The sequence below is a fragment of the Impatiens glandulifera genome, chromosome 4, assembly GCF_907164915.1.
Source record: "Impatiens glandulifera chromosome 4, dImpGla2.1, whole genome shotgun sequence".
In the NCBI taxonomy this organism is placed as follows: Eukaryota; Viridiplantae; Streptophyta; class Magnoliopsida; order Ericales; family Balsaminaceae; genus Impatiens; species Impatiens glandulifera.
Window position 1 is genome coordinate 58,918,584 of NC_061865.1, and position 27,105 is coordinate 58,945,688.

The 27,105-nt window shown below is 32.8% G+C and overlaps 5 protein-coding genes and 1 pseudogene across 5 annotated transcripts; all 6 read right to left on the reverse strand.

The window, feature by feature from the left end:
- Positions 1-5,007: 5,007 nt before the first annotated feature.
- LOC124934374 (nucleoside diphosphate kinase 2, chloroplastic) lies at positions 5,008-6,317 on the reverse strand. The gene is made up of 6 exons (XM_047474898.1): positions 6,039-6,317; positions 5,901-5,957; positions 5,732-5,818; positions 5,572-5,652; positions 5,319-5,481; positions 5,008-5,246 (listed from the first exon to the last, which is right to left on the reverse strand). Exons 1-6 carry the CDS (start codon positions 6,282-6,284, stop codon positions 5,179-5,181), a joined length of 702 nt encoding a protein of 233 aa, XP_047330854.1. The 5' UTR covers positions 6,285-6,317; the 3' UTR covers positions 5,008-5,178.
- Positions 6,318-9,292: 2,975 nt separating this feature from the next.
- On the reverse strand, positions 9,293-10,922 carry LOC124935808 (heme chaperone HemW). The gene is made up of 2 exons (XM_047476234.1): positions 10,037-10,922; positions 9,293-9,973 (listed from the first exon to the last, which is right to left on the reverse strand). The coding sequence occupies exons 1-2, from the start codon at positions 10,831-10,833 to the stop codon at positions 9,358-9,360; spliced, it is 1,413 nt and encodes a 470-aa protein (XP_047332190.1). The 5' UTR covers positions 10,834-10,922; the 3' UTR covers positions 9,293-9,357.
- A 1,012-nt stretch (positions 10,923-11,934) lies between these two features.
- Positions 11,935-13,043, reverse strand: LOC124936932 (3-oxoacyl-[acyl-carrier-protein] reductase FabG-like). The gene is made up of 2 exons (XM_047477461.1): positions 12,671-13,043; positions 11,935-12,604 (listed from the first exon to the last, which is right to left on the reverse strand). Exons 1-2 carry the CDS (start codon positions 12,990-12,992, stop codon positions 12,096-12,098), a joined length of 831 nt encoding a protein of 276 aa, XP_047333417.1. The 5' UTR covers positions 12,993-13,043; the 3' UTR covers positions 11,935-12,095.
- A 26-nt stretch (positions 13,044-13,069) lies between these two features.
- LOC124935555 lies at positions 13,070-14,707 on the reverse strand (annotated as a pseudogene).
- A 2,100-nt stretch (positions 14,708-16,807) lies between these two features.
- Positions 16,808-19,247, reverse strand: LOC124936901 (cytochrome P450 736A117-like). Its single transcript, XM_047477431.1, has 2 exons — positions 18,310-19,247; positions 16,808-17,485 (listed from the first exon to the last, which is right to left on the reverse strand). The coding sequence occupies exons 1-2, from the start codon at positions 19,234-19,236 to the stop codon at positions 16,886-16,888; spliced, it is 1,527 nt and encodes a 508-aa protein (XP_047333387.1). The 5' UTR covers positions 19,237-19,247; the 3' UTR covers positions 16,808-16,885.
- A 5,961-nt stretch (positions 19,248-25,208) lies between these two features.
- On the reverse strand, positions 25,209-26,789 carry LOC124935556 (cytochrome P450 736A117-like). The gene is made up of 2 exons (XM_047475984.1): positions 25,864-26,789; positions 25,209-25,787 (listed from the first exon to the last, which is right to left on the reverse strand). Exons 1-2 carry the CDS (start codon positions 26,773-26,775, stop codon positions 25,209-25,211), a joined length of 1,491 nt encoding a protein of 496 aa, XP_047331940.1. The 5' UTR covers positions 26,776-26,789.
- Between the last annotated feature and the right edge of the window lie 316 nt (positions 26,790-27,105).

The window sequence follows — 27,105 nt, forward strand, 5'->3', positions numbered from 1 at the left end:
TTATTCATTTATTTATATAAACAATTTATTTATTCATTTATTTTAAACATATTTTATTTAAAAAAAAGTTTTATTTATTATTTTTATTAAATCTTTATAAAGATTATTAAAAAAATCGAGATTTTAGCTTTCACCCTTTAAAAAACACAAATAATAATATATATATTTTTTTTTATCACAGTTTCAGTTTTACTTTTATATGCAAAATTAATAAATTCCAAACACTTTTAAGACCAAAAAGTGAATTCATTTTCAAACAATTCTCCATAACTTCCAATAATTACAACATGAAAATCGAAATACCATATAAATACTCCAAAAAGACTCAATTTAATATTTAAACTTTACAAATAAATCTCCATAACTTTCATTTGGAAGAATGTCCTAGTTAAAAAATCTAATCAAACTCTTATGAGTGATCCAATATCTAAACAAACCGCAACATCAATATTTTGTTTCTATAGGATTTTCTTCTTTAAGGAAGAAAACTTTGATTCACTTCATTCAATCTTTTTAAAGGTAGAAAGAATTCCAAACTAATCAATCTGTTCTCAAAGTGTTTTATTCTAAAAAACTAGTAATTAATTTCCTTTGTTTCATTTGACTAAACTGTCACGTGGTTTATGCTCACCCAATATAAATTCATATAAAAAAATATTAAATGCACAAATTAAATTCTAGTATAAAAAATATTAATATAATAAACTATAAACAAAAAAATATATCATAATAATTTATCAAGTAATTAGTGTTTTCGATTAAATAAAAATACCCCTTCTTACATTTTTTTAAGAAAAATTATAATTAAGTTAGTATGCTTTAACTTTTCTAAACACATTTTTTCAACTGATATCATTACTAATCCATTTATTTTTTTTTTTTTTTTGACATTTTACTCCATAAGTAACTTTTTATCAAATTCAACTTAGAAAAACTTCTCTATGCCGAAGTAACGGTAAATGATATAGTCAATAAACTTTGATAAACGATCCCTACATTTTAAAAACAACATGCCTCACATAATGACCTTGTAAAATTAAGGATGTCAATCGATCTTTTTACTTCTCTCGGTAGTATTATCTTCAAATTAGTAAGCTCTTTAAATAATTCATCAGCATCAATGTCCATTTGATGATTGTGTTTTAATTTTTTTTTCTAATTTTGTAAAATCTTTCAACAATTATTTTTCACTAATATTTTTGAATTTTTCATTGAATAAAAATCCAAAGAGATTTTCATATCGTTCAAATTGCTCAAACCGATACCGAAGCGATGTAAGAGCTTGATCTATAATATGGAGAAAATATGTAATTTTAAATTTATCCTCTAATGATTGATTGACATTGTCATCATCTCTCACACCTCCATCAAATTTCTCCGGTCCACGAGAATCTCTTTTTTGAACAAACACGGGTTCAATGCCAACTTTACGTGCAAGTGTTATAGCTTCCCACTTCAAATCTTCAAACCCATGTTCTCTAACACTTTTAAAGTATAAGATGAGCTCATTCATTCTTGTAATTGCATCCTCAATCTCCATATCTTCTTGTTGAAGTAATTTACTAACACGATTAACTTTGTCTAAAACTTTGTACCAATACATAAGCTAATCAAGAACTTAAAATTTTCTAAAGCGGACATCCACAATCCTTTAGCTTCTTCCCTCCCAATTTGATAATGTTTTTCTGTAATGTATAATTCAACCAAAGCATCTCTAAATTATACTACTTATTTTTTATTGCTCTAACGCTTTCAATACGACTTTTCCAACGAGTCGTCGACAATGGTTTTTGTGTCAAATTCTTCACAAATGTTTTAAGAAGGTCCCACCATTGCGTTGAAGCCGAAAACAATGTATATTTCTTTTTGCAAATATCCGAAAAAAATATGTTGCTTGGTCACAAGATTTTGCCATATCACATATAACAAGATTTAAACTATGACATGCACATGGAATATAAAATATTCTAGGATTTACATCAAGTAACCTTTTTGTACACCTTGATGTTTACCTTTCATATTTGAGCCATTGTCATAACTTTGCCCTCTTATATCATCAATGTTGAGTTGAAGTTCAATCAAAACATCTTCTAATCGTTTGAAAAGTCCAAGCCCTGATGTGTCTTCAACATTTATAAACCCAAGAAAAAACTCTTTCACTTTGACAATAATATCATAAATATTTATACATCTTATAATAATCGTCATTTGTTCTTGATGACTTATGTTCAAAAACAGTCTAGGATAATGAAAAAATATTTTGCTTTCGAAATCTTCTTAAGAATTTTTTCTTTGATCTATTCCGCCAACAAATCTATCAAATCATTTTGAATTATGTGGCTAAGATAATGATTGTGATTTTTATTTTATTCTCCATAAGTTGAAGGTGTTATTTCATAGTATGTTCAAATTACGCAAGAAATTCAATAAGTTGATAAAACAGTCTATTATTATTCTCATAAATCTTCTCACTAGACCCACGGAACAACAAATTATTTCGAGAAAGATACTTCACACTCCTAATTATTCGAGTTAATATCAACTTCCAATAATTTCTCTCTTTGTTGATTAATTCTTCCATCTTCTTGTCAATTGTTGTATTTTGATGTAGCCTTTTTTCCAGTTCATTACATCTTAAAACATCGAGGATGTGTTCTGAATTAATTTTATGTTCTTTAATCTTTAGATAAAGGTTGTTCCAATCATTACTTCCATCTCTAGCCAAACTACTTGTCATAGTTGTATGCTTAAATAGTTTGCAATAAAGACAAAAGACCTTATTAAACTCATTTGAATACACAAGCCATTTCCTTTCTTATTTCTCACCATTGAGAAGAATATAAACATAAAAAATGGAGAAAAACGTCTTCCACCTATATTATCCTTAGGAAACTTATCTTTTAAAATTTTAATAGGCCCTCATTAAACTAACATTATCCTTTTAGAATCATTAATACTTCCCCACAATTTGGATCATAGTTCACATCAACATCCTTTTTCAAATTCAAGCCTAGGATTAAGTTCTTCATTATCACATTCATCCTCAATATTAACATTCTTAGTCATGGGTTGTTTAAGTACATCATCTCCAAGACTATCATTTTTTTCATTATCACCTTAATCCCGAGACTATCATTTTCTTCATTATCACCTTCATTTCCGAGACTATCATTTTCTTCATTATCACATTCATCTTCAAGAATATCATTCATAACCATAATATTAGATTGTTCCAAGACTTCATCTCATACTCTTACACTATCATTTTCTTCATTTTCATCTTGATTCAAAGATTGAGAACTTTGATTTTTTTGCATTGAATAACTTAGAAATTAAACCCATTGATTCTTTCATTGCCTCATGTCCTTTCTTGATATTTTTTTTAAAACACTCGACTTATATTTTCGAAACCTTATTCAATCTTTATCATTTATATCGTTCTCCGATCCGTCATTTAAACCTAAAACATTAAATATTAAGATTTAAGATAAATTAAAGTTTATAAAAAATCATACAATTAAATTTAACTAATTAAGACACTAGCATGTAGCTCGTGCATTTACACAAGTAATAATATAAAAATCGAGAAAAAAATTAAGGTGAAAATGTGATAGTATTTTTAATTTATTCTCACATATATATCCAAAGAGGAGTGATAGAGAGAGAATTTGGTGAGGGAATGACTTGGCATTGGAAAATGAAAAAGTGGGAGGAAAGAGAGAAAAAAGAGAAATTATTTGATTTTTTCATCGAATAATTATGCCAAGTCATTCCCTCACCAAATTCCCTCACCTAATCATTTCTCATATCCAAATTAACAACAACTCTGAACCTGACAATCAGAACATTTTGAAAACTAAGTATTATTATATATAATATATATCGGCGGGCTCATTGGAAATTAAACATCATTATATATATATTATATTATATTAGTTAAAAAGTTGAACTTATATTATAAAACATCTCACGTTCATCAAATTTGGTGTTGAATTTAAAATATAAAGTCTCATATAAATCCAAGTATCCATTTACTATCACATATATATCCAAATTAATAGAAAATGAGTCTAATATTAAGGATAAAAAAATAATAAAACTGTCACAAATTATAATATATAGAAAAAAATTAATATATTATTATATTAGAGAGAAAATTAATAAAGAGAAAAATAAGTAATATATTATTATATAATTAGGAAGATACCGTGGGATTGCACACAAATAATATAAATAAAATAAAAAAATAATAATAATATTTATTCAATGTTTAAATTTTTAATTAATCACGAATAAATACAATGTTTAAATTTTTAATAAATCACGAATAATATATTAAAATAAAATAAAAAATCTCTCATCCAATTAGTTATTTATATATATAGATTAGTTAGTTAAAAAGTTAAACTTATATTACTAAAATGCCCTCGTCATCTAGTTTGGTGTTAAATTTAAAATATAAAGTTTTATTAGCCTAATTGGTTAAAGAGTTGTGTTTGTTTTGTTAGGTTGCGAGTTCGAAACATACATATAACATTTTAAATTTATGGGGGTCAACCCACAATCCGACCAAAGTATTCATTACTCTCACGGTATATATCCAAATTAATTAGAACTCAATTGGACCTAAGTATTCATTATTCTCACATATATATCCAAATTAACTATAACTCTCGACCCGACTATCCGAACATTTTAAAAATTAAGCATCATATTATATATATATATATAGATATATATGAAAAGAAAAAGAAAAAATTATTATATATAAGGGTTATAGAGTTTTGTTGCTGCCTTCCCACAAATGCACACCACACGTAAGTTAGCCCAAATCCACTAGGGTGGTTCAATTAGAAAGGGTCTCGCCTAGGAGAGTGGTCTCATGTTCAATTTCCTTTAAGAACATCCATCCGGATTGATCTTTGAGAGAGCCTATGAGTTTTAATTGTGTTTACCATAATTTTATAACCTAATTTCAGAACTTTTACAATTTCACGGCAAACAATATCAAGCTTAGAATAGTTTTCATTTTTTGGGGTTATACAGAAATTTGTAAACAAATAACAGTTATCTTCATCTAATACATAAACCAACAACATAAAAGAGCATTGAAATGTCTGAATACTACAATAGCCGGACTGAAAACTGAGCTCTTCTTCTACATGTCATCGAAGCAATTTACTCTTTCAACCACGGTTCTTGGCTAGGCGTCCATTGACACACTTCTCCTTCCCCGAACCATAGAGCTGCAAATATAATAATAAACACATTTTTAGTATAGAGAACAAGAAGAATTCAGGGCTGCAAGGGAATTTGACCTATTTCACGTTTGCCATTCTCAGGGCTGTCACTCCCATGAACAACGTTTCTTCCTGTTTGAACAGCAAGATCCCCTCTGATTGTTCCTGGCTCGGCTTGAAGAGGGTTTGTCGCACCAATTAGCTTACGGGCTGATGCAACAACTCCTACACCCTCCCACGCCTTATTCCAATTCCAATTCCAATAATCAATACAAATTCACAAGACAATTTTAAGAACTATATGCAAAAATCATAGCTTTTGAAGTCTTACCATACAGATTACAGGTCCTGATGTTATGTAATCAATCAATTTAGGAAAAAATGACTTCGATTTCAGATCTTTGTAATGCTCCTGCATCATCATCACATCATCATCATCAGAGTATGATTTCTGTTCTTAATCTGAAGTATGAAAATTGAGAATCACAAACCTCAGCTAACTCCTTTGGGCAATTGAAGAGCTTCAATCCTGTCAGCTTAAACCCTTTTTTCTCAAACCTAGAAATTATCTCTCCAACCTATAAACATAATCCCAAAATTACAGCAACCCATTGCCTTGAATTCATCAAACAACACAGGATTTAGGTTTAAGAGACTTACAAGGCCTCGTTGAACTCCATCGGGCTTCACCATTATGTATGTTTCCTCAACATCTTCCTGCAAACAGAAATGAAGAAAACAAAATATGAGATTCTAATCAAATTGGGTCCTGATTGATCGAGAGATAGATTGATTGACCATGGCAGCGATCAAGTGAGGAAGGAAGATGTGGGTTTTCTGTTGAATCTTCTTTGGGGCATGAAGGAATCGAGAAAAGAGATTGATAGGTGACTGAAATGCCGCTAGGTGGCTGTGACGTCGAGTGTTGCCTAGGTTAAGGTTGTGCAATGAGGAACTGCCGCCGGAGACGGTGAGCTTGGCGGCTGCCGGCCGTCGGAAGGAAGAAGTGTATAGAGAAGCATCAAGCATAGGTACGGCCGCCATTTTCTCTCTCACTAACTATCTGATAGATGGATAAAATGCAATTTGCCAGCTATTTATACACTTTTTTTTTTTTAATAATATTTGATATCCTAAATCAATACATTTAAAAAAAAATATAATTCTGATACTACATCCGTCTTAGGCTATTGCAAATTCAAATTTTGTATTCTCAATTTTTTTCTAGTAAATTGTATTAAATTAAAAAAAATGTAGTTAGAAAAGTACTTAAAATATAATTAATTAATATACACATATAATATATAATATAAAATAAGATATAAATGGTTAATATATTATATAGAGAAATGATACAGACAGCTACTGGGAGAGCGATTCTCCCAGCGACTGTCTACGTGGCCGGCCACGTAGGTAGGCCAAAAAAAAAAAATATATTAACCCAGAAGCACCTAGAAGCCCGCCATTAATTTCACATTTACCGCTCATCTCACCGCTCACTCTCTCACTCAAGATCATCATCTAATGATTCTACAAACTCCAGCGCCTTCATCGTCTACGATTTCCGTCCAATTTTTGATCTCCGTCCGTTCTCCGTCGAATACGATTTTCGACCTCTCTCCATTCTCATCTTCGGTTGTCTGCTCTCTAGCGCCTTCATCGTCTGCAATTTCCGTCCGATTTCTGACCTCCGTCCGTTCTCCATCGACTACGATTTTCGATCTCCCTCCATTCGGTTGTCCGCTCCCTATCTCCCGCTTCCAGTTTGTAACCCCTGAATGTAGAGAGGTTTGTCCAAGTATCATTATTAATTGTTCAAGAAAATATTGTAATGTCGTTATTTTCTCTGTTTTTAATAAGAGAAATGAACTGTATTTAGTTTTGTTCATAAACTATATATAACTGAAATGTCATGTTCTTTTAAATACAATGTCATGTTCTTTCAACTACAATGTCATGTTCTTTCAACTATAATGTTATGTTTTTAACACTACAATGTCATGTCATGTTTTTCACTAAAATAAAATGTCTATTAAACTACAGTTCATTTTAAAAAAATTGAATGTCATGTTTATTATTTCAAAACATGACATTCAAGCTTAATACAACATTAAAATTGACAATTTTCATTTTTAATATTTTTTCATTTTTTGTATTTTGAATTTCGGTTACATTACACTTTCAACTGTAATGTCATGTTCTTTCAAATGCAATGTCATGTTCTTTCAACTGCAATGTTATGTTTTTAACACTGCAATGTCATGTCATGTTTTTAATACTGAAATTTCTCTCTTATTCTTCAGCTTCACGGGTGAACCATCATCATCCCCTCCCAATGTTCAAATCCCCATCGTTGGCATGACTTTTGATTATGAAAATGAACTTCATGAGTATTATAATGCTTACGCACAATCAAAGGGTTTTGGCATTTGTAAGTTAGGAGCAAAAATGGGCAAGATGGAAAGCAAAAGTGGTTCTCCATTGCATGTGCTAAAAATGGTGTATTTACTTCAAAAGGGAAAAATATTTTACAACTTAGACCTTTCATCAAAACGAATTGTAAGGCTAAGATTAACGTTGCTGTTAGAAATGAGTGTGAATTTGAGATTACTAGTGTCTACCTTGAGCACAACCATATATTGAGCCCGGGAAAGTCTAGACATATTAGATCTCACAAAGTTCTAGATTCAATTGCGAAGAGAAGATTGGAAGTAAACGACGTAGCTGGAATACCTTTGTCAAAAACATCTCAATCATTGTATTCGTCTTTTTTGCTTCGTTCTTCTTAGAAGCATCATATATAACCACTTGTTTATTTGATTCCTAAACATTACAAAAATGTCGCAAGTTAGATTATATAACCGAATATACTAAAGTAAAAAAAATGATGAAGAAGTTACCATTTTGTGTTGAACGAAGAACGCGAGCAGACGATGGATTTTCTCTGATGATTAATGTTAGGGTTTTCTCTGAAGAATGCGAGCACACGATGGAAATTGCTAGGATTCGAAAGCAGATGGATTTGAGAAAGAGAGAAATATGTGAATGTCTTGGAAGATGTTGAAGATGGTTGAGTTAATCAATTGCGTTTGTAAATCGCTAGAATTGCAGATGAACTTGAGAGAGAGAGAAAACCTAAAATGTTTGGGAAGATGAAAATGGCAAATGAAAGATGAAAGGGCAGACTTCTGGGCTTTTGGGTTTTTAGATTTTTTTTTATTGGGCCTACGTGGCACGTAGACAGTCGCTGCTGGAAGAATCGTTCTCCTAGTAGCTGTCTGTATCATTTCTCTATTATATATTATAATAAAGAAAAAATAGATAAAAAAAATTATATATATTATATAATATATATTTAATATGAATAGAGAAAAAAATAAAAATAATATAATATATAATTAATAATAAAAAATTGGACATAAAATTGGGTAAGAACCTATAATAATATTTTTTTTTTACAAGAAGTTTAAAGTTTTATTTTTATAAATTATTTATGCAATACAATTCTTTAGTATTATTTATTAATTAATTTTGATATAATAAACTCTTATTTGAAACCAAATTTTAAAATCTTTGAATTATACCACACAAAATACAAGTAAATTAAAATGATATAAAATAAGTGTTTTTAATTGTGAAATAGATTCCAAATAAATGATTTTAAAAAATTAAGAATAGTTTCAAAATATGCCTAATTGTGAGAGTTGTTATCTCTTTTATTTTCTGACTTAAAATAATTACTTATAGTATTCACAAGTGATAATATAACCATAACAGTTTTGCAGATTTGTTTTTTTTATAGTGAATTCCAGCAACGGAAACTTATATAGGATTTATCGAGGAATGAGCGGAAGATTCAGAGATTAATCGGCACATTTGGCGACCATAAATTACATAAGTTTTGGGGCGGGGCGCTGAAAAGGAACAACATCTCCTCGTTCAAAATAACCTTTTGAATCTAAAATTTCCGAACGACCAATTCGAAAGATACCCGTATTGAAGTCAGAATTCAGATAACCATCCATTTAACTGTTCATACCGGTGGTTCAGTCTAAATAAATCTACTTCTACTTCTATTAAAATCTAAATAAAATGTTAATTTAAACAAAATACAAATTCAAGGAGCTATTACACCAAAAGCAATCGATATTAACTCATTGGATAAAAGAAAACCATCTGGATCACTAAGCCTAACAAACGCAACCACATCTTCTTTAACCTCGAGGTTTCTCAATTCCTCAATCCCAACCGTTCTTCTATTCCTGTCAAGACATATAACATGTCCACTTTCAACATAAGGTTCAAAAGCTTCAAACAACTTCCCAACAAGCTCCCAACCAAAAGTCTCCAAAAACGATTCCAATTCCAACCCTCTCGCCGTTCTAAGCGACAACATCACCACATCCATCGCCAAATCCCGACCATCAATTCCTCGTTCCTCGTGTGGATTCACTACCCCATTTTCCAAATCCTCAACAAAACTGACATACTGTCTCATTCTCTTAGGCCTCGAAAACCTTAAACCACCTACATAACCAGTAGATCCCAATCCAAAACCATAAAATGGAAGATTCTTCCAATATGTAATATTGTGTTTACACTCGAAACCATTCTTGCTGTAACTGCTGATTTCATAATGGTTATAACCTGCATTCGATAGCATCTTTGAAGCTATTTTGTATAGCTCTGCCGATTGATTCTCCGATGGAAGAGGAAACTCCCCTGGTTTATACCTGATAATTATTATTTAGAATCACTAAAATCAAGTTCAAATTAGAATAAAGATGAAAACTTACAAGGTATCAAATTTGGTGCCCTGTTCAACTTGCAGATCATAAACAGAAACATGATTAGGATTTGCTTCAATTGTAAATTGCAGACTTTCTTCCCATTGTTGAATTGTTTGATGAGGAAGAGACGAGATAAGATCCATACTAAAATTCTTAATTCCACTTCCCTTAACAATCTCAATCGCATCATAAACTTCATTAACACCATGCGCCCTTCCACAAGCTTTCAGCAGCTCATCTTGAAACGCCTGAACTCCTAAAGACACTCTGTTGACACCCAAATCCACAAGTTGTTTCATTTTTTTATCATCAAATGTTCCAGGATCCATTTCCATTGATATCTCTGCATCAGAACAGAGACCGAATTTGGAATTCAATTTGTCGAGAACAATGGAGATAAGTTTAGGGGAGACAAGCGATGGTGTGCCACCTCCGAAGAAGACTGTTTGTAAAGGTACATTGGATTGATCAATTGTGGCTGTGATTTCTCTTATGAGGAGATTTATGTAGTCTGTAATTCGAGGGTCGTTGTCGTGTTGGGTTGAAGATGATGAACCGAGTGCTACGATTGTGAAGTCGCAGTAATGGCAGCGTTTTCGACAGAAGGGAAGGTGAATGTAGAGTGATGTTGGGGGGAGATTGTGAGGTGCTAGGTTGTGAAGATTGGGTGTGGCATTTTGTCGAACAGTTGGTGGGTGTTGAATTTGGGAAGTGGGTTTTGTGTGGATGAGACGGAGAGGTCTGAAATGGGAAGGATTTGAGAGAAAACTGGCGAATGAAAAGCTTGATTTTAGCATTTGCATCTTAAAGATCAAGATTTGCAGAAGATGAAGATGATTGTATGAGAGAAAGCAGAGGAGCGGGAGCAGCGTTCTGAATTGAGATTTTTTGGGTTTTCTCAATTTTGTTATTATTATTATTATTATTTCTAATATATATAATAAATAAAGTTTTTAATATTTATAATATTAGATTTACAATAAACAAATAAGAAAAATAATACACGTAGACTGATTGATGACTAGATTAAAAAATAAATAAAATCTTACTTTTGGTGATAAAAAAAAAATTAACATTGTTTTATATATTTGTTTTTCTTATCGTATAAATATGACACATATATAATATTCTTACCAAAAATATATACTTAAATATATTAATTGATTTTTAATATTTATTTTATTAATTAATTAATAATACTATACAATTGTATATGTTACTTAATCTCGAGTTGATTATAAATAGGGGCTTGGCCCATAAACTTAATACTGAGAATTGTGGGTGACGTAAAACTTTTAATAGAAATAAAAAAACTTATCACCCAGGCTCCTGGTCTGAAGAAGGAAGAAAGTAGACCTTGTAGAAAAGCGAATGGGAGAATACATCTATATGCTCTAGCATACTTTAAGAATTTTGGTAAACTTCGAAAATTAATATTAAAGTTTTCATAATGGCAATTTGTATAGTCTCGAAACATTTATGTTGCGCATTCTTGATAATTTCTGCATTGCTAACCGCACCCGTGTCGACGCTAGCATTCAAGGTATACCTATATTATATGATCCACTTGACCAAGATGGAGTCTCCTTGGTCTTCATCAAAGTTTTGTGACTCATTAGTTACAAAGTATATTTTGATATTAATAATCAATCAATCCACCATATCACACCTTCATATAAAGGGTGTAAGCACCACACTTTTTTTTTTCCTATTATATCCTTCAACGATTGTTCTCTTATAAAAACCTTGTTTATACAATTCTGACCTTGTTCAAGTCGGGTTTTGGGTACTAGTGGTTAGGGATGAGATGAAAAAACATCTCTTTTAAAATCGGGTTCGAGAATGAATAGCATAACATTCACTTCAAAACTTAAAACGATTTAAATTGTAGTTATTAAAGCTTAATCATGAAGCTAGGGATAATTTACCAATGCAGCATCAAAAGTATTGTAATCCAAAAACCCAAAGAAGAAGAAGATTCTTATTGTAATAAAGAACTGCCCTAGTTTCATCATCATCTTCATCTTCATCAGCAGGAGGAAGAGAAGTGAAAACTTCACAATTTTCAGAGCGAAGAGAAGAGAGGAACCCCAGCCAAAGTGACACCAGCATCAATAATGAAACAATTTCCAGTAATATAGAACGAAGAATCATGAATCAAGTATCTAATCAGCGATGTCAAAGCTGGATCCACCGTTCCATATGTTCTTAAAGGTACACTTTTCATAGCCACATTCTTCAACCATTCCTTCTCCATCAAATCTTTCGTTATCTCAGATTTAAATATCCCTGGACTTATAGAATTCACTCTTATCTTCATTCTCCCAAGTTCAAGCGCCATTACCTTCGTCATCGTGTTTACAGCAACTTTAGATGCATTATACGCAACTCCACCAGGTATATGTCCACGATTTAGACCAGCAATTGATGAAATATTTATAACTGATCCTCCTTTCTTCGCATCACGCATGTATGAACATACATACTTTGATAGTAACCAAGTTCCTGTTAAATTCGTCCTCATTGTACTATTCCATTCCTCCTCATCTAAAATCAGAGCGCTTTTCAACGTTCCTGAGTATAACAAGATGAAGGAATGAAATTAACCGCCTAGGGTTTCGAGATCAGATTTAGGTTTACCTCTAACGCCGGCGTTGTTGATCAGGACATCGATTGTTCCGAAGGTATTCCATGCTTTCTTTGCTGCGGTTTCGATTGATTTGCTATCGGCGCTAACGTCGAGTTCTATGGAAACTGCTTGCGGAGTTTGTGATTGATTGATTTGATTGCAGAGAGATTGGAGACGATCGGTACGGCGAGCGGCGGCGATGATCTTACAACCGGCGGATGCGAGATCGATACATACTTCCCAGCCGATTCCGGATGATGCACCGGTTACCATCACCACTTTGCCTTCGAGATCTGTCCATGGTTCGAGCTGATTCGCCGCTGGATTCGACATTATCAATGGTGAGAAACAGAGAAAATGATAAGGTACAATCTCTCTCTCTATATATTTATACTGTATACATCATATATAGAAATTGTTTACCCAGGGAAAGAGGAAGAAGGAAACTTGCCTTTTGTTTCCTCTGCATTTACTCAATTGCTTAAACCCTAAATTCTAAATTCTAAGCCCTAAACTCTCTTCTTCGTCTGAATTAAGTTGGAACAGCCATAAGATTGTTTTTCCTGTGAACAATGAATCCAGTGGATTCCTCCACATCTAAATGCTCTCCCTTTAGTCCATAACCCAATTCCCAATTGAATTTATAGATAAGATTAGCTAATGCAAGTTCATTAATGGCTATAACAAATGAAATCCCAGGACAACCTCTTCTTCCAGCTCCAAATGGGATCATTTCAAAATCTTGTCCATTATAATCAATACAAGAATTGAGAAATCTATCTGGCTTGAACATTTCTGGGTCATCCCATATCAGTGGATCTCTACATATACCACATGTGTTGATGAAGATGAATGTGTTAGCCGCAATGTCATATCCCATGACATTAACATCTTCACGAGCTACCCTTGGAAGCAGGGGAATAGGAGTGTGATATCTGAGAGTTTCTTTAATGACAGCTTTTAAGTAAACTGTGTTTTCTATGTCTCCTTCTGTTAAAATGGATTTGCACCCTAACCAATTTTTCTCAATTCGTTCTGTAATTCCTTCATTACTTCTGGGTTTCTTAGTAATTCAGTCATAGCCCATTCTAAGATGGAAGATGAAGAAGTTGTTCCAGCTGAGAATATATCCAAGATTGTGCCTTTGACAGTATCTCGATCAATGACTTCTTGGGTCATATGATTGGTCAATAGAATATCAACAAAATTTAGATCTCTCCTTCTTGTTCTTCCTCCATGATCATCATCATCATCAACCTTTCTCTCTTGTATCTTCTCCTCTATCACCGACTCAAGGAAATCATCCATTTCCTTGACCACCCTGTCCACGGCGGAGTCTCTTCCGGTGACCTTATTGATCCAACCCAACCAAGGTAAGCATTCATCAATGCTAATATTTCCCAACACCAAGAGAAACTCCACCAACAATAAACTCAACTTACTCCATTTCTCCCCATCATCAAATTTCTTACCGAATGCTGCCCTACACACCACATCATTAGATAACTTAGAGAAAGTCTGGGTCAGATTCACATGGATGTTCTTCCCTTTAGATTCCTCGATTCTCTCAATCATAAGCAATATCTCTTCTTCCCTTACAGAAGTAAGGACTTGACTCTGTGATTGCTCAACAGTTGAATGACACAAATACTCTTCAATTGGCGCCAGTAGTCTCCGTAGGGAGCGGAGGAGACACTCTTGAGATTGTAAAAGAGTTTGTGCACGATCTTACTTTTGGGTCGACTGGAAAATATGAGGTCGTGGGTCTTGATGATCTCTTTGGCGGCGGCGACTGAGGAGATGACAACAATTGGGATGGTGCCGAGGTTGAGGTGGATAATGGGACCATGACGACGGGATAGGGAGATTAATGAGCGGTGAGGGTGGCGACCGAAGAGGTGGAGATGACCGATTATAGGAATCTTAAGTGGGGATGGTGGTAGGTTAATGATGTTCTTCTTCATTTTTGTTGAAGGAATGAAGAACCATTTGAGGAGAATTAGAGGAATGAGAACGAGGAACAAGATGACTAAATAATCTGGATCCATTTCTTTCTTGATTGTGCTCTATCCTCTTATGGGTCTTCTTCTTTTATATATATGATCACCCATGGCTATTGGCTATGGATCAATTTACAATTTAATATAATCTCAATAATGATGAAGTTGATAATATGTATCTAATTATATGATAGTGGGGAGACTAAAATATGAAAAAATAGAGCTTTCTTATATGTTTCCTAGTTTTGAAGCTTATTCTATTCCGAATGGTCGGAATTATTGTGTTATTTGAAGTCTTCTGTGAAGAAGGATTGAGATTATATAATTAATATGTGCGAATGATTAGTTAATGAGAAGTTTGGATTGAGTTTGACGACTAATATGATATGCTTACCTATTAGGTAATTATTTCGATTGAGACTACGGTAGTTGGAAAATAATCGTCGAATTTTCAATTAGTGTAATCGTTCATATAAATTATAATAATAATAACAATAATATTATTATTATAATTATAACTCTAACTCTATCGTTTAGTGATATTTATTCCGGGAAAACAAGTGGAATTAGTTGGAGAATTTTTTTTCAAGGATATATGAGAACTCGAAAATCTGTTAGGCATCGTGTTTATAATTTGTTTTTTTTTTTATCTTATTTTAATTTTTTGTGATTTTTTTTGTTTATAATTTTTTTTTATCTTATTTTAATTTTGTGATTTTTTTATTTTAATTTTTACATGTACGTACTTGTATGGGAGTTATGGGTAAGGCTAGTTTTCTAGATTAATTTTGTTTGATAATGTATTATTAATAACCTAAGGTCAACTTTGTGATCATAAATCATAATATTCATTAATCAATTATAGAGAGCTTTTAAACTCTAAAAAATAATTAAAGATTATAACAAATTTTAGTTGAGAGGTAAAATATTGTGGTTTTGTTGAGTGAATCAAATCTGTTGATTATAATTGAGATTAGTCAACTATGAAGATTTAAGCATGAAAGCTTCCAAATTAATTGTAAACAATTTTTCTACTTGTTTATTTCAAAATAAACAAGAAGCAGAAAATGTTGCATACCCTGTTTGAAGCACAAAACCTAATCATCCAACCCAAAAGTAGAAATAGGAAGATCTTCAAATACCTAGTAGGATGGATAATTAGGTCATTTAAAGTAAATATTTGATAAAGTAAATTGATCTTATTTTTCTGGTTTTTTCTTTTTCTTTTTATTATTTGCAAACAATAAGAGGATGAAGAATCCAAACATGGTTGAATAAACCTCCATTTCCAATTATTCATTAAGTTTATGTTTTGTTGGTTATTTTATATTACTCTCAAATCTTCATGTATTAATTTATTTTCTGAAAAGGCATTTTGGACAATAATGACTTAATTGATTCATTCAAAGTTTCACAATCACAAGATTGTTTGATGTCACCAATAATTCACTATATCCCAATTTCAAATATCATTATTAATTTAGATTGCTTATTTTAACTTATCAATTAAACTACTCTTCTCATTTTATGTTTTTATAATATTTAAAATATTTGATTATTTTAACCACGTTTTGTATCAAAATAATTTTATAATAATCAGAGCTTGTTTGATGCAAGTGAATGTTGGCTATTTTCCTTTTAAATTATACAAACTTGATTCATTGATTATTTTTTATTCCAGAAAATCGTAATTAAATTATGAAAATTCATCACAATAATAGTTTAGATGATGTTTATGATATTCTGCGAATAAATATTCAAAACTCAACCACAACAATCAAATATAAGAGTAACAAAGTGATCAATCTAAAATACTATATTGATAATGTAGTACTTTAAATGTCAAATAAAAATATTCTTATATATTATATATATTATAGTATTTTAGTTATTTTATACAAATAATCAACATTACATAAGTTTTGTTTCTTTAACTAATAATCCAAAGTTTACATGAAAATGAAGTATAAGGTATCAACTTCATTACCTTAGAATTAATGGAAGCTTCAACGACATGTTAGCTTTGTCTTTGCCCTAATGCTTATATCTTCCAATCTTTAAAGTCACTTTCATATATGACCCAAAACTATAAAACATAGATTGTCATTGAATTGAAAATTTTCACAACTATTGTCAAGATTCATATTGTAAGAGGATTGACAATATAGAACATGTCTAGAAATATTACAAGCATTTGATCATCATTAGTTTCAATGATTCTTTTAATTACATTGCATGAGCTACAAGGGGGTTTTTGCGGTGAATTGTGACACCAATACATTCGTCCACATCCAAGTCCTCTCCCTTCATCCGGTTAGGGAGCTCCCAATTGAATTTGTTCACAATGTTGGCTAATGCGAGCTCATTGGTAGCGATACCAAATGAAATCCCGGGACATCCCCTTCTACCAGCTCCAAATGGGATTAGTTCAAAATCATGACCTCTATAATCAATAGAAGAGTTGAGGAACCTATCGGGTTTGAACTCTTCTGGATCGTCCCATGAAACCGGGTCTCTACCTATAGCCCATCCGTTGATAAAGACAATGGTGCCAGCCGCTATGTCGTAGCCCATGACTTTAACATCTTGAGTTGCTTCCCTTGGAACAAGAAGAGGAATAGGTGTGTGATATCTTAGGGTTTCTTTTATGACCGCTTTCAAATAAGACATATTTTCTATGTCATCTTCGGTTACTATGGATTTTCCATTAGCAACTTTTCTTACCTCATTTTGTAACTCCTTCATCGCGTTAGGGTGTCGCAATAACTCTGTCATCGCCCATTCTAAGATGGTCGATGTTGTGTCTGTTCCGGCTGAGAAAATATCCTGCCAAATTATAGAACATTATATATGATATTCATATCAAAACTTAGTTAACAAGATCTTATGATAATATTTTAAAATTATTTTTTTTATAACATGAATTCACAAATGTCAACCTCAACCACAACAAATATCTCACTTAGTTATATATAGTCGACTGATATTTATAAAGCAAGTTTTTTTTATCATCTAGATAATCCTGTGGTTATTAATATAGATGGAATAATTTCTAAAACTACCATTTCAAAGGTAGTGCCCACCAAAATGAGACTTCTTTTTCTTATTTAACTTGTTTTAAGAAAACTTTCAAATAGATTAATTATGTACATTATTTATTTAGAATTTAAGAATATACCACCTAAAAGTTATAATATCTATTTTAACTTATATTTTGACACTTAAATTAGCCTAACAGTTAGTTTGAATTCTCCTAACATATAATTAAAATATATTCAATTTTTCTTAAAGACAAATGTAGAAATTTCTCACTTTTTTTTTTGGTTTTTTTTGTTTGTTTCAAAATGTGTGAATTGGACCACCAATTAAGGTCTAGTTGAGTTTGGATTATTTAAGAAAAATCAAAGATAATCAAACATTGTTCACACATCTTATCTTTTATTTTTTTTTATCATTATATATTATACCCTTTTTTAAATACCCCATTTCTAAAAAAAAATCACCCATCAATTTTTTTAAATAATCTACCATCTATTCTCAAAACCCTGTTCAAAACAAGGCCTTAACAAACAAACAATTAACAATGTTTTCTTTACAATAATGCAAATTTGTGTAAATTTTTCTTTGAATATATTAAAGTGAAAACTTACCAAGATGATGGCTTTGACACTATCTCTATCAATTGAAACCCCTGTTTCTTGGCTCATATGAATCCTCAATAGAATATCAACAAAACCCTCTTTCCTTTCATCATGATCTTCATCCACAATCTCCTCAAATTTTCTTTGATTCATCTTCTCTTCCACCACCTCCTCTAAAAAGTCATCCATCTCCTTAGCCACCCTATCTACTCTATTATCCCAACCATTCAACTTATTAATCCAACTCAGCCACGGCAAGAAATCGCCGGCGTTCACCGTTCCCAAAACCACTAAAAACTCCGTCAACAAACGCCTGAATCTCATCCCCTTCTCCCCCTCATCATATTTCCTCCCAAACGAAGCCCTACACACAACATCATTAGCTAACTTCGAAAACATCTCACTCAGATTCACTGAAATGTTCTTCCCTCTCGATTCCTCAATCTTTTCAATCATCAACAAGACCTCTTCTTCTCTTACAGACCTAAATGATTTGACTTTGTGGTTGCTCAGCAACTGAAGAACGCAGATACTCTTCAACTGCCGCCAGTACTCTCCGTAAGGGGCGACAGAGACGTCCTTGAGACCATAGAGGAGCTTGCGGCTGACTTTGGTTTCAGGGCGGTTGGAGAAGATTAGGTCGTGGGTTTTCATGATTTCTTTGGCGGCGGCGGCTGAGGAGATCACGATTGTTGGGGTGCTGCCGAGGTGGAGGAGCATGATGGGGCCGTGGCGGCGGGATAGGGAGAGAAGTGAGCGGTGTGGGTGTTTGCCGAAGCGGTGGAGATGGCCGATGATTGGGAGCTTTGGTGGCGAAGGCGGTGGGTTGATCTTGTTCTTGTCGGTTTGAGGAGAAAGGAACCATTTGAGGAGGAGGAATGGAGAGAGAAAGAGGAGGAAGAGTGAGAGAATTTGGATGGATGAATAATCTTCCATTTTTGAAAAAGGATTGTGATTTGGAGCATGTGTTTTTTTGGTTATTTATTAATATTCAAATTATTATTAGGTTTTGTTTGGATTTAGCTTATAAACTTAATATTCCACTTAGAGTTTTTAAAAAGAAAAATAAGGTTATGAAAATCGTTCCAATCAACACGATTTAATTTTTTGTTTTAAACTCAATAATGATAAATTAATAAAGTTAGTTAAAGAGAGAAAGACTGAACTAATGTAAATTCAGAATTGTAGGTTTTGAATCGAAATATCCAGATCAGTATTTTGCTCGAACCGAATTTTGACTGTTCATTCACTCACTTGAAACCGTGTATTTTAAAACCTTGAAAAAAAAACTTAAAAATATATATTAATATTAAAAAAAATATGAAATTGATGATATGTTAGTTGAAAACTTTAGCGATAAAGTGATTAGGAAAGGGTGGATGAAAAACATAACCGGGGCACCGCCTGGGGCCACCAATTAAAAAAAAATTGTTGTTTAAGACACCCTAAAAAGATGATTATTTTTTTTTGAGATTATTTAAAAAATTCTTGGATCTACTAGTGAAATTTGTTGTGCACTATAACATTAGAAACTTTATTAATTAGTTGTGGTTACAACAATTATGACCTGATTTTAAAAGTTTTTTAATGACTTTATTTATGCTGGTTGCCTTCAAATCTCATTAATTTAACATGAAAGCTTGAAATATATGAAATCTTATAGATTCATAAAATACTATATATTTATACAAAGGTTCTAATTAAGGCCTTGTTCATCCAATAAAATCAAACATTACTTTATTTTTTTTTCACATTCATCAAATTAATTAATTCATTAAAAAACATACTAAAATACTTTCTATAAACACGAAGTATCAATGAAAGAATGATATGGTAATTGAAGAAAAATCCTAAAAACAAGAAAGTATGCCTTTTAAATGGTAAAAATTACAATTGGAAAGGGAAGAGGGGTACTATTCTGGCATGATCCTTAGCTGGATAATATTTCCATTATATTCAAAGAAGAAATGCAAGGAAACAGAGTTAGAAGAGAATACATCAAGTACTCATTTAGAGATGTCTATGAAGGTAAATGTGATTCACTTTTGAGGCGTAATCCAGAAGGTGATAGAATCATAAACCTAATGAGGCAGAAGCAACTCAATGAAAGTAATGATGAAATATGTTGAAAAATAGAAAGCAATGAGAAGTTTATTACAGGAAAGACATGAGAAATGGTTAGAACAAGAAGATAGGAGGTAGATTGGCATAATATGGTATGGTCTCCAAAGATTATTCCTCGTCACCAATTTATTCTCTGGCTGGTATACAGGAAAATGTTGACAACAAAAGACAGAATTCGAAAATACATAAATATTCCTGATATCAACTGTGTCCTATGTTCGGGAGTTGAGAAAAATATAAACCATTTATTTGGGGAATGCTCTTTTGTAATACAAATCTGGAGGATGTATGCTGCAAACATTAACATCATCAACTTTCCAGGAATATAGGAAGAGATCCAAGAGTGGATGAAGAATAAAGCAAAAGGAAGATCCTTCTATATAAGTATGTTGAAATGCTACTTTGGAGCAGTAATTTACAATATCTGGAAAGAAATAAATTCAAGAACTCATAGTGGAAGAAGTAGAATCGCTGAAGATATTTGGAGAGATATAACTTCAGATGAAAATGCACTCATTCAATTCTGGAGAGGAATCGAAAGAAATAAAGAGAATATATAGAAAACTTTCCCAGATATGGGATATTTCGTTTGAGAAAGTAACAAATAGAATAAAAGTAAAAACACTGTAGACGCTAATTAATTGTTGTTGTAATTCAATTTTTGTTTCATTGTCAAATCTAGAAATTGTCTAGATCTGATTTTAAATTTTTATATTTTTTTTTCTCTCTTTTGGATTTTTTTAATGAAATAGCACTAAGCTGTTTTCCAAAAAAAAAATTACTTTCTATATTAAATTATTATTTATTATTTTATTTATATATATATAAATACTCTTTAATTTTTTTTTTATAAATTATTTCTAATAATCATTTAACTTTTACCAAAGAAGGTCTAAGTTATGGCTGAAATTTTGAGACAATAATGTAATGCATGTCATAGAAGAAGGGCACCATTGTATTCATAAACAATTTGTCTGCACAAAATTCCAAGCCCCTGAATTCAATATATATAGGAATGCGACCCATGATTCATCTGTTGATCACCTTATTTGTTTGTTTATTAATTTGGTCAATTTTATTATCATTTCACCTTATTTGTTTGTTTATTTTTGGTCAAATTTATTATCATTCCTTATTTGTTTGTTTATTTGGTCAAATTTATTTTGTTTAATTGTTTATATATAGTGTTATTAAACTTATTCTTACTCTATTGCCTAGTCCATTTAATATGTTTAGTAGCTCATATTGAGAGTTTTTTTTCTTAGTTCATTTGTTACTCATTCATAGTAGTTTATTCGTCTAATCTATTTGATAAGAAAAAAATTTGTGTTTTTACACTAAAATTAACAAAAACCCTATTGTTTCTCAATTTTTTTTTTTGAAAACAGCTTAGTGCCATTTCATTAAAAAAACCCAAAAGAGGGAAAAAAATACAAAAGTTTAAGATCAGATCTAGACAATTTCTAGATTTGACAATAAAACAATAATTGAATTACATACAATAACAATAATCAATTAGCGCCTACAGCGTTTTTACTTTTATTCTACTTGTGACCTTCTCAAACGAAATATCCCATATATGGCAGAGCTTTCTATTCTCTTTATTCCTTTCGATTCCTCTCCAGGATTGAATGAGTGCATTTTCATCTGAAGTTATATCTCTCCAAATATCTTCAGCGGTTCTACTTCTTCCACTGTGAGTTCTTGAATTTCTTTCTTTCCAGATATTGTAGATTACTGCTTCAAAGTAACATTTCAACATACTTACATAGAAGGATCTTCCTTTTGCTTTATTCTTCATCCACTCTTGGATTTCTTCCCATATTCTTGGAAAGTTGATGATGTTCAAGTTTGCAGCATACATCCTCCAGATTTGTATTACAAAAGAGCATTCCCCAAATAAATGGTTTATGCTTTCCTCAACTCCCGAACATAGGACACAGTTGATATCAGGAATGTTTATATATTTTCGATTTCTGTCTTTTGTTGTCAACCTTTTCCTGTATACCAGCCAGAGAATAAATTGGTGACGATGAATAATCTTTGGAGACCATACCACATTATGCCAATCTACCTCCTGTCCTCTTGTTCTAACAATTTCCCATGCCTTTCCTGTAATAAACTTCTCATTGCTTTCTGTTTTCCAGCTTATTTCATCATTATTTTCATTGAGTTGCTTCTGCCTCATTAGGTTTAGGATTCTATCACCTTCTGGAATACGCCTCAAAAGTGAATCACATCTACCTTCATATACGTCTCTAAATGAGTACTTGATGTATTCTCTTCTAACTCTGTTTCCTTGCATTTCTTCTTTGAATATAATGGGAATATTATCCAGCCAAGGATCATGCCAGAATAGTACCCCTCTTCCATTTCCAATTGTGGTTTTCACCATTTGAAAGACATCTTTTCTTATTTTTAGGATTTTCTTCAATGACCATGCCATTCTTTCGTTGATGCTTAGTGTCCAGATACTCTGCTCTTCTTTCATAAATCTTGTATGCACCCATTTGACCCATAGGGAGTCCGCTTTTTGCTCCAACTCCTATAAGCTCTTGATGGTGAGGGCTTTGTTCCATTCAACACAACTTTTTATTCCTAGTCCTCCTTCTTCTATGGGAGTGCAAACATTCTCCCATTTGACTTTTTTTCCTCTTCTGCCTTGTGTTCCCCATATGTAGTCTCTCATGATTCTATCGAGTTCAGCCATTACTTTCTTTGGGATGACTATCTGTTGTGCCCAGTAGCCAATAATTCCAAAAATGACTCTTTTAACGAGCTCGATTCTACCTGCATAAGACAGTTTTTTCATAGCCCAACCCAAAACAGAATTTCTAACCTTTTCTACCAGTTGTCTAAAGTGATTGTATCGGAGTTGTTTTGATGACAGGGGTACTCCAAGGTATTTCACTGGTAGTTCACCTTCCTTGATTCCCATAATATTGAAAATGTTTTCTTTCCTTTCTTCATTAACCCCTCCATAGAAAGCTTGACTTTTGTCCTCATTGATGTATAGACCTGTAATACTCGAAAAGATTGTTAGAGCTTCTTTGATTATACTAACAGATTCAACATCCGCATAAGCCACAAAAAATAGATCATCTGCAAAACATATATGGGTTATTGCTTCTTCTTTGCAGTACGGGTGAAATTTGAAATGATGACTTCTCAGAAGCATTTTTAAAATGCAGTCAAGAATTTCCATTATTAAGACGAATAAGTAAGGAGATATAGGGTCTCCTTGCCTTACTCCCCTTTCACCCTTGAAAAAGCCTCCATGAATACCATTCACGCTCACAACAAAGTGAGGAGTGGAAACACATTGCATAATCCAATCAATGAAAATAATTGGAAAACCTGCAGCAAGGAGGAATTCGTGGATTGATCCCCATCTGATCGAGTCAAAAGCTTTTTTAATGTCAATTTTGAAAGCCACACGTGGCGATATGTTTTTCTTTCCATATCCATTCAATAAGCTCTGCATGAGTAGGATGTTATGGGAAATAGAACGTTTGGGAATAAATGCTGATTGCCATAATCCTACAAGTTTATCAATAACTGTTTTCAAACGTTGCGAAATAATTTTTGAAATAATTTTATAAATAACATTGCAACATGAAATAGGACGAAAGTCCTGATTTTTTTCCGGAATTGAATTCTTATGAATCAAATTCAACACTGTGACGTTCCATTGCTTCAACATTTTCCTGTTTTGGAAGAATTCCAAAACCCCTTCGCTTACATCTTTACCCACTATTTCCCAGTTTTCTTTGAAGAAGTTCGCGTTGAAACCATCTGGCCCTGGGCTTTTATCCCCTTTCATCGAAAACACAGCTTTTCTAACTTCTTCCATACTAACTATTGTAATCAATTTGTTACCACTTTCTTCACTGATTTTCCTTTGCACAATCTGTTGAAGCAATCTTCGGTTGTCCTCTATTGTTGTGCTAGTTTCTGTTCCAATCAGCTCTTTGTAGAAACTTATTGCTTCCTCATGAACTGCTTTATGTCCCTGTAAAACATCTCTATTTGAGTTTGTGAGCCTTAGGACCTGATTTCTGAAATTCCTTGATGAACATTTTTTATAGAAGAAAGAAGTATTCTTGTCTCCTAATGAAAGCCAATTTTCTCTAGATTTTTGCTTAGCAAAACTTTCCTCTTTAGAACAGAGGTCTCTGAATCGCGTAAGAGCCTCTTTTTCCTCTTCCCTGTTATAAGGTAGATTTGGGGCTCTTATTGCCTTGCTTTGTATTTCCTCTAGTTTCATTCTGGCTTCCTCTACTCTTTTAGAAATCCCACTATATTTTTTCCGTTCTAATTTATTCAGCTTCCCTTTAAGTAATCTTAGTTTTGTTTCTCAATTTAATCAAACGGTTTTAAGTAAAAGTCAATTATAAAAATTTTAAAATAGGTGAGTTGAGCCAGTACTAATTGAATAATGGATATAATGAACTTTGTGTTAATTCCACCATATTAGACTATTAATTATTTTAATAGGAGATTAGAGATGATAATAATTTATTTTGAGTTGATTTAGGTTATGACTTATGAGTGAAAAAAATTGAACTTTAGTTTTATTTTATATAAAACATAACTGTTACATTGATACCAGAGAATATAAATGATGTATTTGTTTTGTGACAATTCATAATTCAATATAGAAGGTAATTTGAATTTTCAAAAACATCATCCAAGATAAGAGACAAAAACATTTATTATTTCTAAATAAAAGATGCAATTGATTATTATTACAACATAAGAAGAATCATATTAAGTTGCAAGAACTAAAAGATGATTTTTACGGTGACGCCAATACATTCGTCTACGTCTAAGTCCTTTCCATTCTTCCCATCAGGCAACTCCCAGTTGAATTTGTTAACAACGTTAGCTAGTGTGAGTTCACTTGTAGCGATACCAAATGAAATCCCTGGACAACCCCTTCTTCCGGCTCCAAAAGGTATCCACTCGAAATCCTGTCCCTTGTAATCAACCGAAGAGTTGAGGAACCTCGACGGCTTAAACTCTTCCGGGTCATCCCACGATAGTGGATCTCTACATATGGCCCATCTATTTATGAAGACGATTGTCCCAACCGCTATGTCATAGCCCATGACATTGACATCTTGCCTAGCTACCCTTGGGACATGAATGGGAATGGGCGTGTGATATCTTAGGGTTTCTTTGATGACCGCTCTCAAATATGGCATGTTTTTTATGTCGTCTTCGGTTATCATGAGTTTTCCATTACCAACTTCACGCACCTCTTTCGTCAACTCCTTCATTGCTTCGGGGTGTCTAATAAGTTCTGTCATCGCCCACTCTAAAACGGTTGATGATGTATCGGTTGCAGCTGCGAATATATCCTACAAATTTGTTAAAGCTTAAACACTTTAGAGTTTAATTAGCTAGGTTTTCTCTTATTTTCAAATAATCACTCACCAAGATGATGGCTTTCACACTATCTCTATCCATTGATACACCAGCTTCTTGTTTCATATAAATACCTAATAGAATATCAACAAAATCTTCTCTCTTTTCACCTCTATGATCTTTCATCTTCTCCTTCACCACTTCTTCCAAGAACTCGTCCATCTCTTTGGCAACCCTATTCACGGTGGTGTCCAGTCCGTTCACTTTATTGATCCAACCGAGCCACGGCAAGAAATCTCCAACGTTCACCGTCCCTAACAATTGTAGAAACTCCATTAACAGACGTCTGAAACTCCTTCCATCCTCCCCCTCGTCATATTTCCTTCCCAACGAAACCCTACACACAACATCATTGGCTATCTTCGAGAAAGTCTCGCTAAGATTCACCAGGATGTTCTTCCTTTTCGCTTCCTCGATTCTCTCAACCATCAACAAGACCTCTTCTTCCCGTACAGACCGGAAAGACTTGACCTTTAGGGTGCTCAACAGCTGAAGAACACATATACTTTTCAACTGCCGCCAGTACTCTCCATATGGAGCCGCGGCCACATCTTTGAGATTGTAGAGGAGCTTGCGGTTGATCTTGGAATCAGGGCGGCTGGAGAATACCAGGTCGTGTGTCTTCATGATCTCTCTGGCGGCGGCAGCAGAGGAGATCACGACGGCGGAGGAGCTGCCTAGTTTGAGGAGCATGATGGGGCCATGACTGCGGGATAAGGAGAGAAGGGAGCGATGTGGGTGCTTGCCGAAGCAATGGAGATGCCCGATGATTGGAAGCTTAGGAGGGGAAGGGGGTAGATTGATCTTATACTTTTGGTTGGAAGTTTGAGGATTGAGTAGCCATTTGAGGAGGAGAGAAGAGAGCAAGCTGAGGAAGAAGAAGATGATGAGTGATGAAAAGATGGTGGAATAATCCTCCATTTCTTAAAAGCTATTGAGTGTGGTGTTATGAAGGGGGTTTTGGTTATTTTATATCCCCTTTAGGCTCTATAGATTGTTAAAATATAACTCAACAATGACTAATCTATCAAATCCTAACCATTTTTTATTTTTGTAAGAGGGGCTTATAATATTTTCATTAAAAAATGTGAAAAATGAAAAAAGATTATTGGGTAAAACAAGTATTTGTATAATTATTTACTAATACTTAAAAATGTGGACAAATATAGTTAAAAGAAATCGTAATAAAATTTAGTATGCGCGGAAGTAGAAAGATCGTCCTAGATTGAAAAAGGTAGAAAAGACATTTTA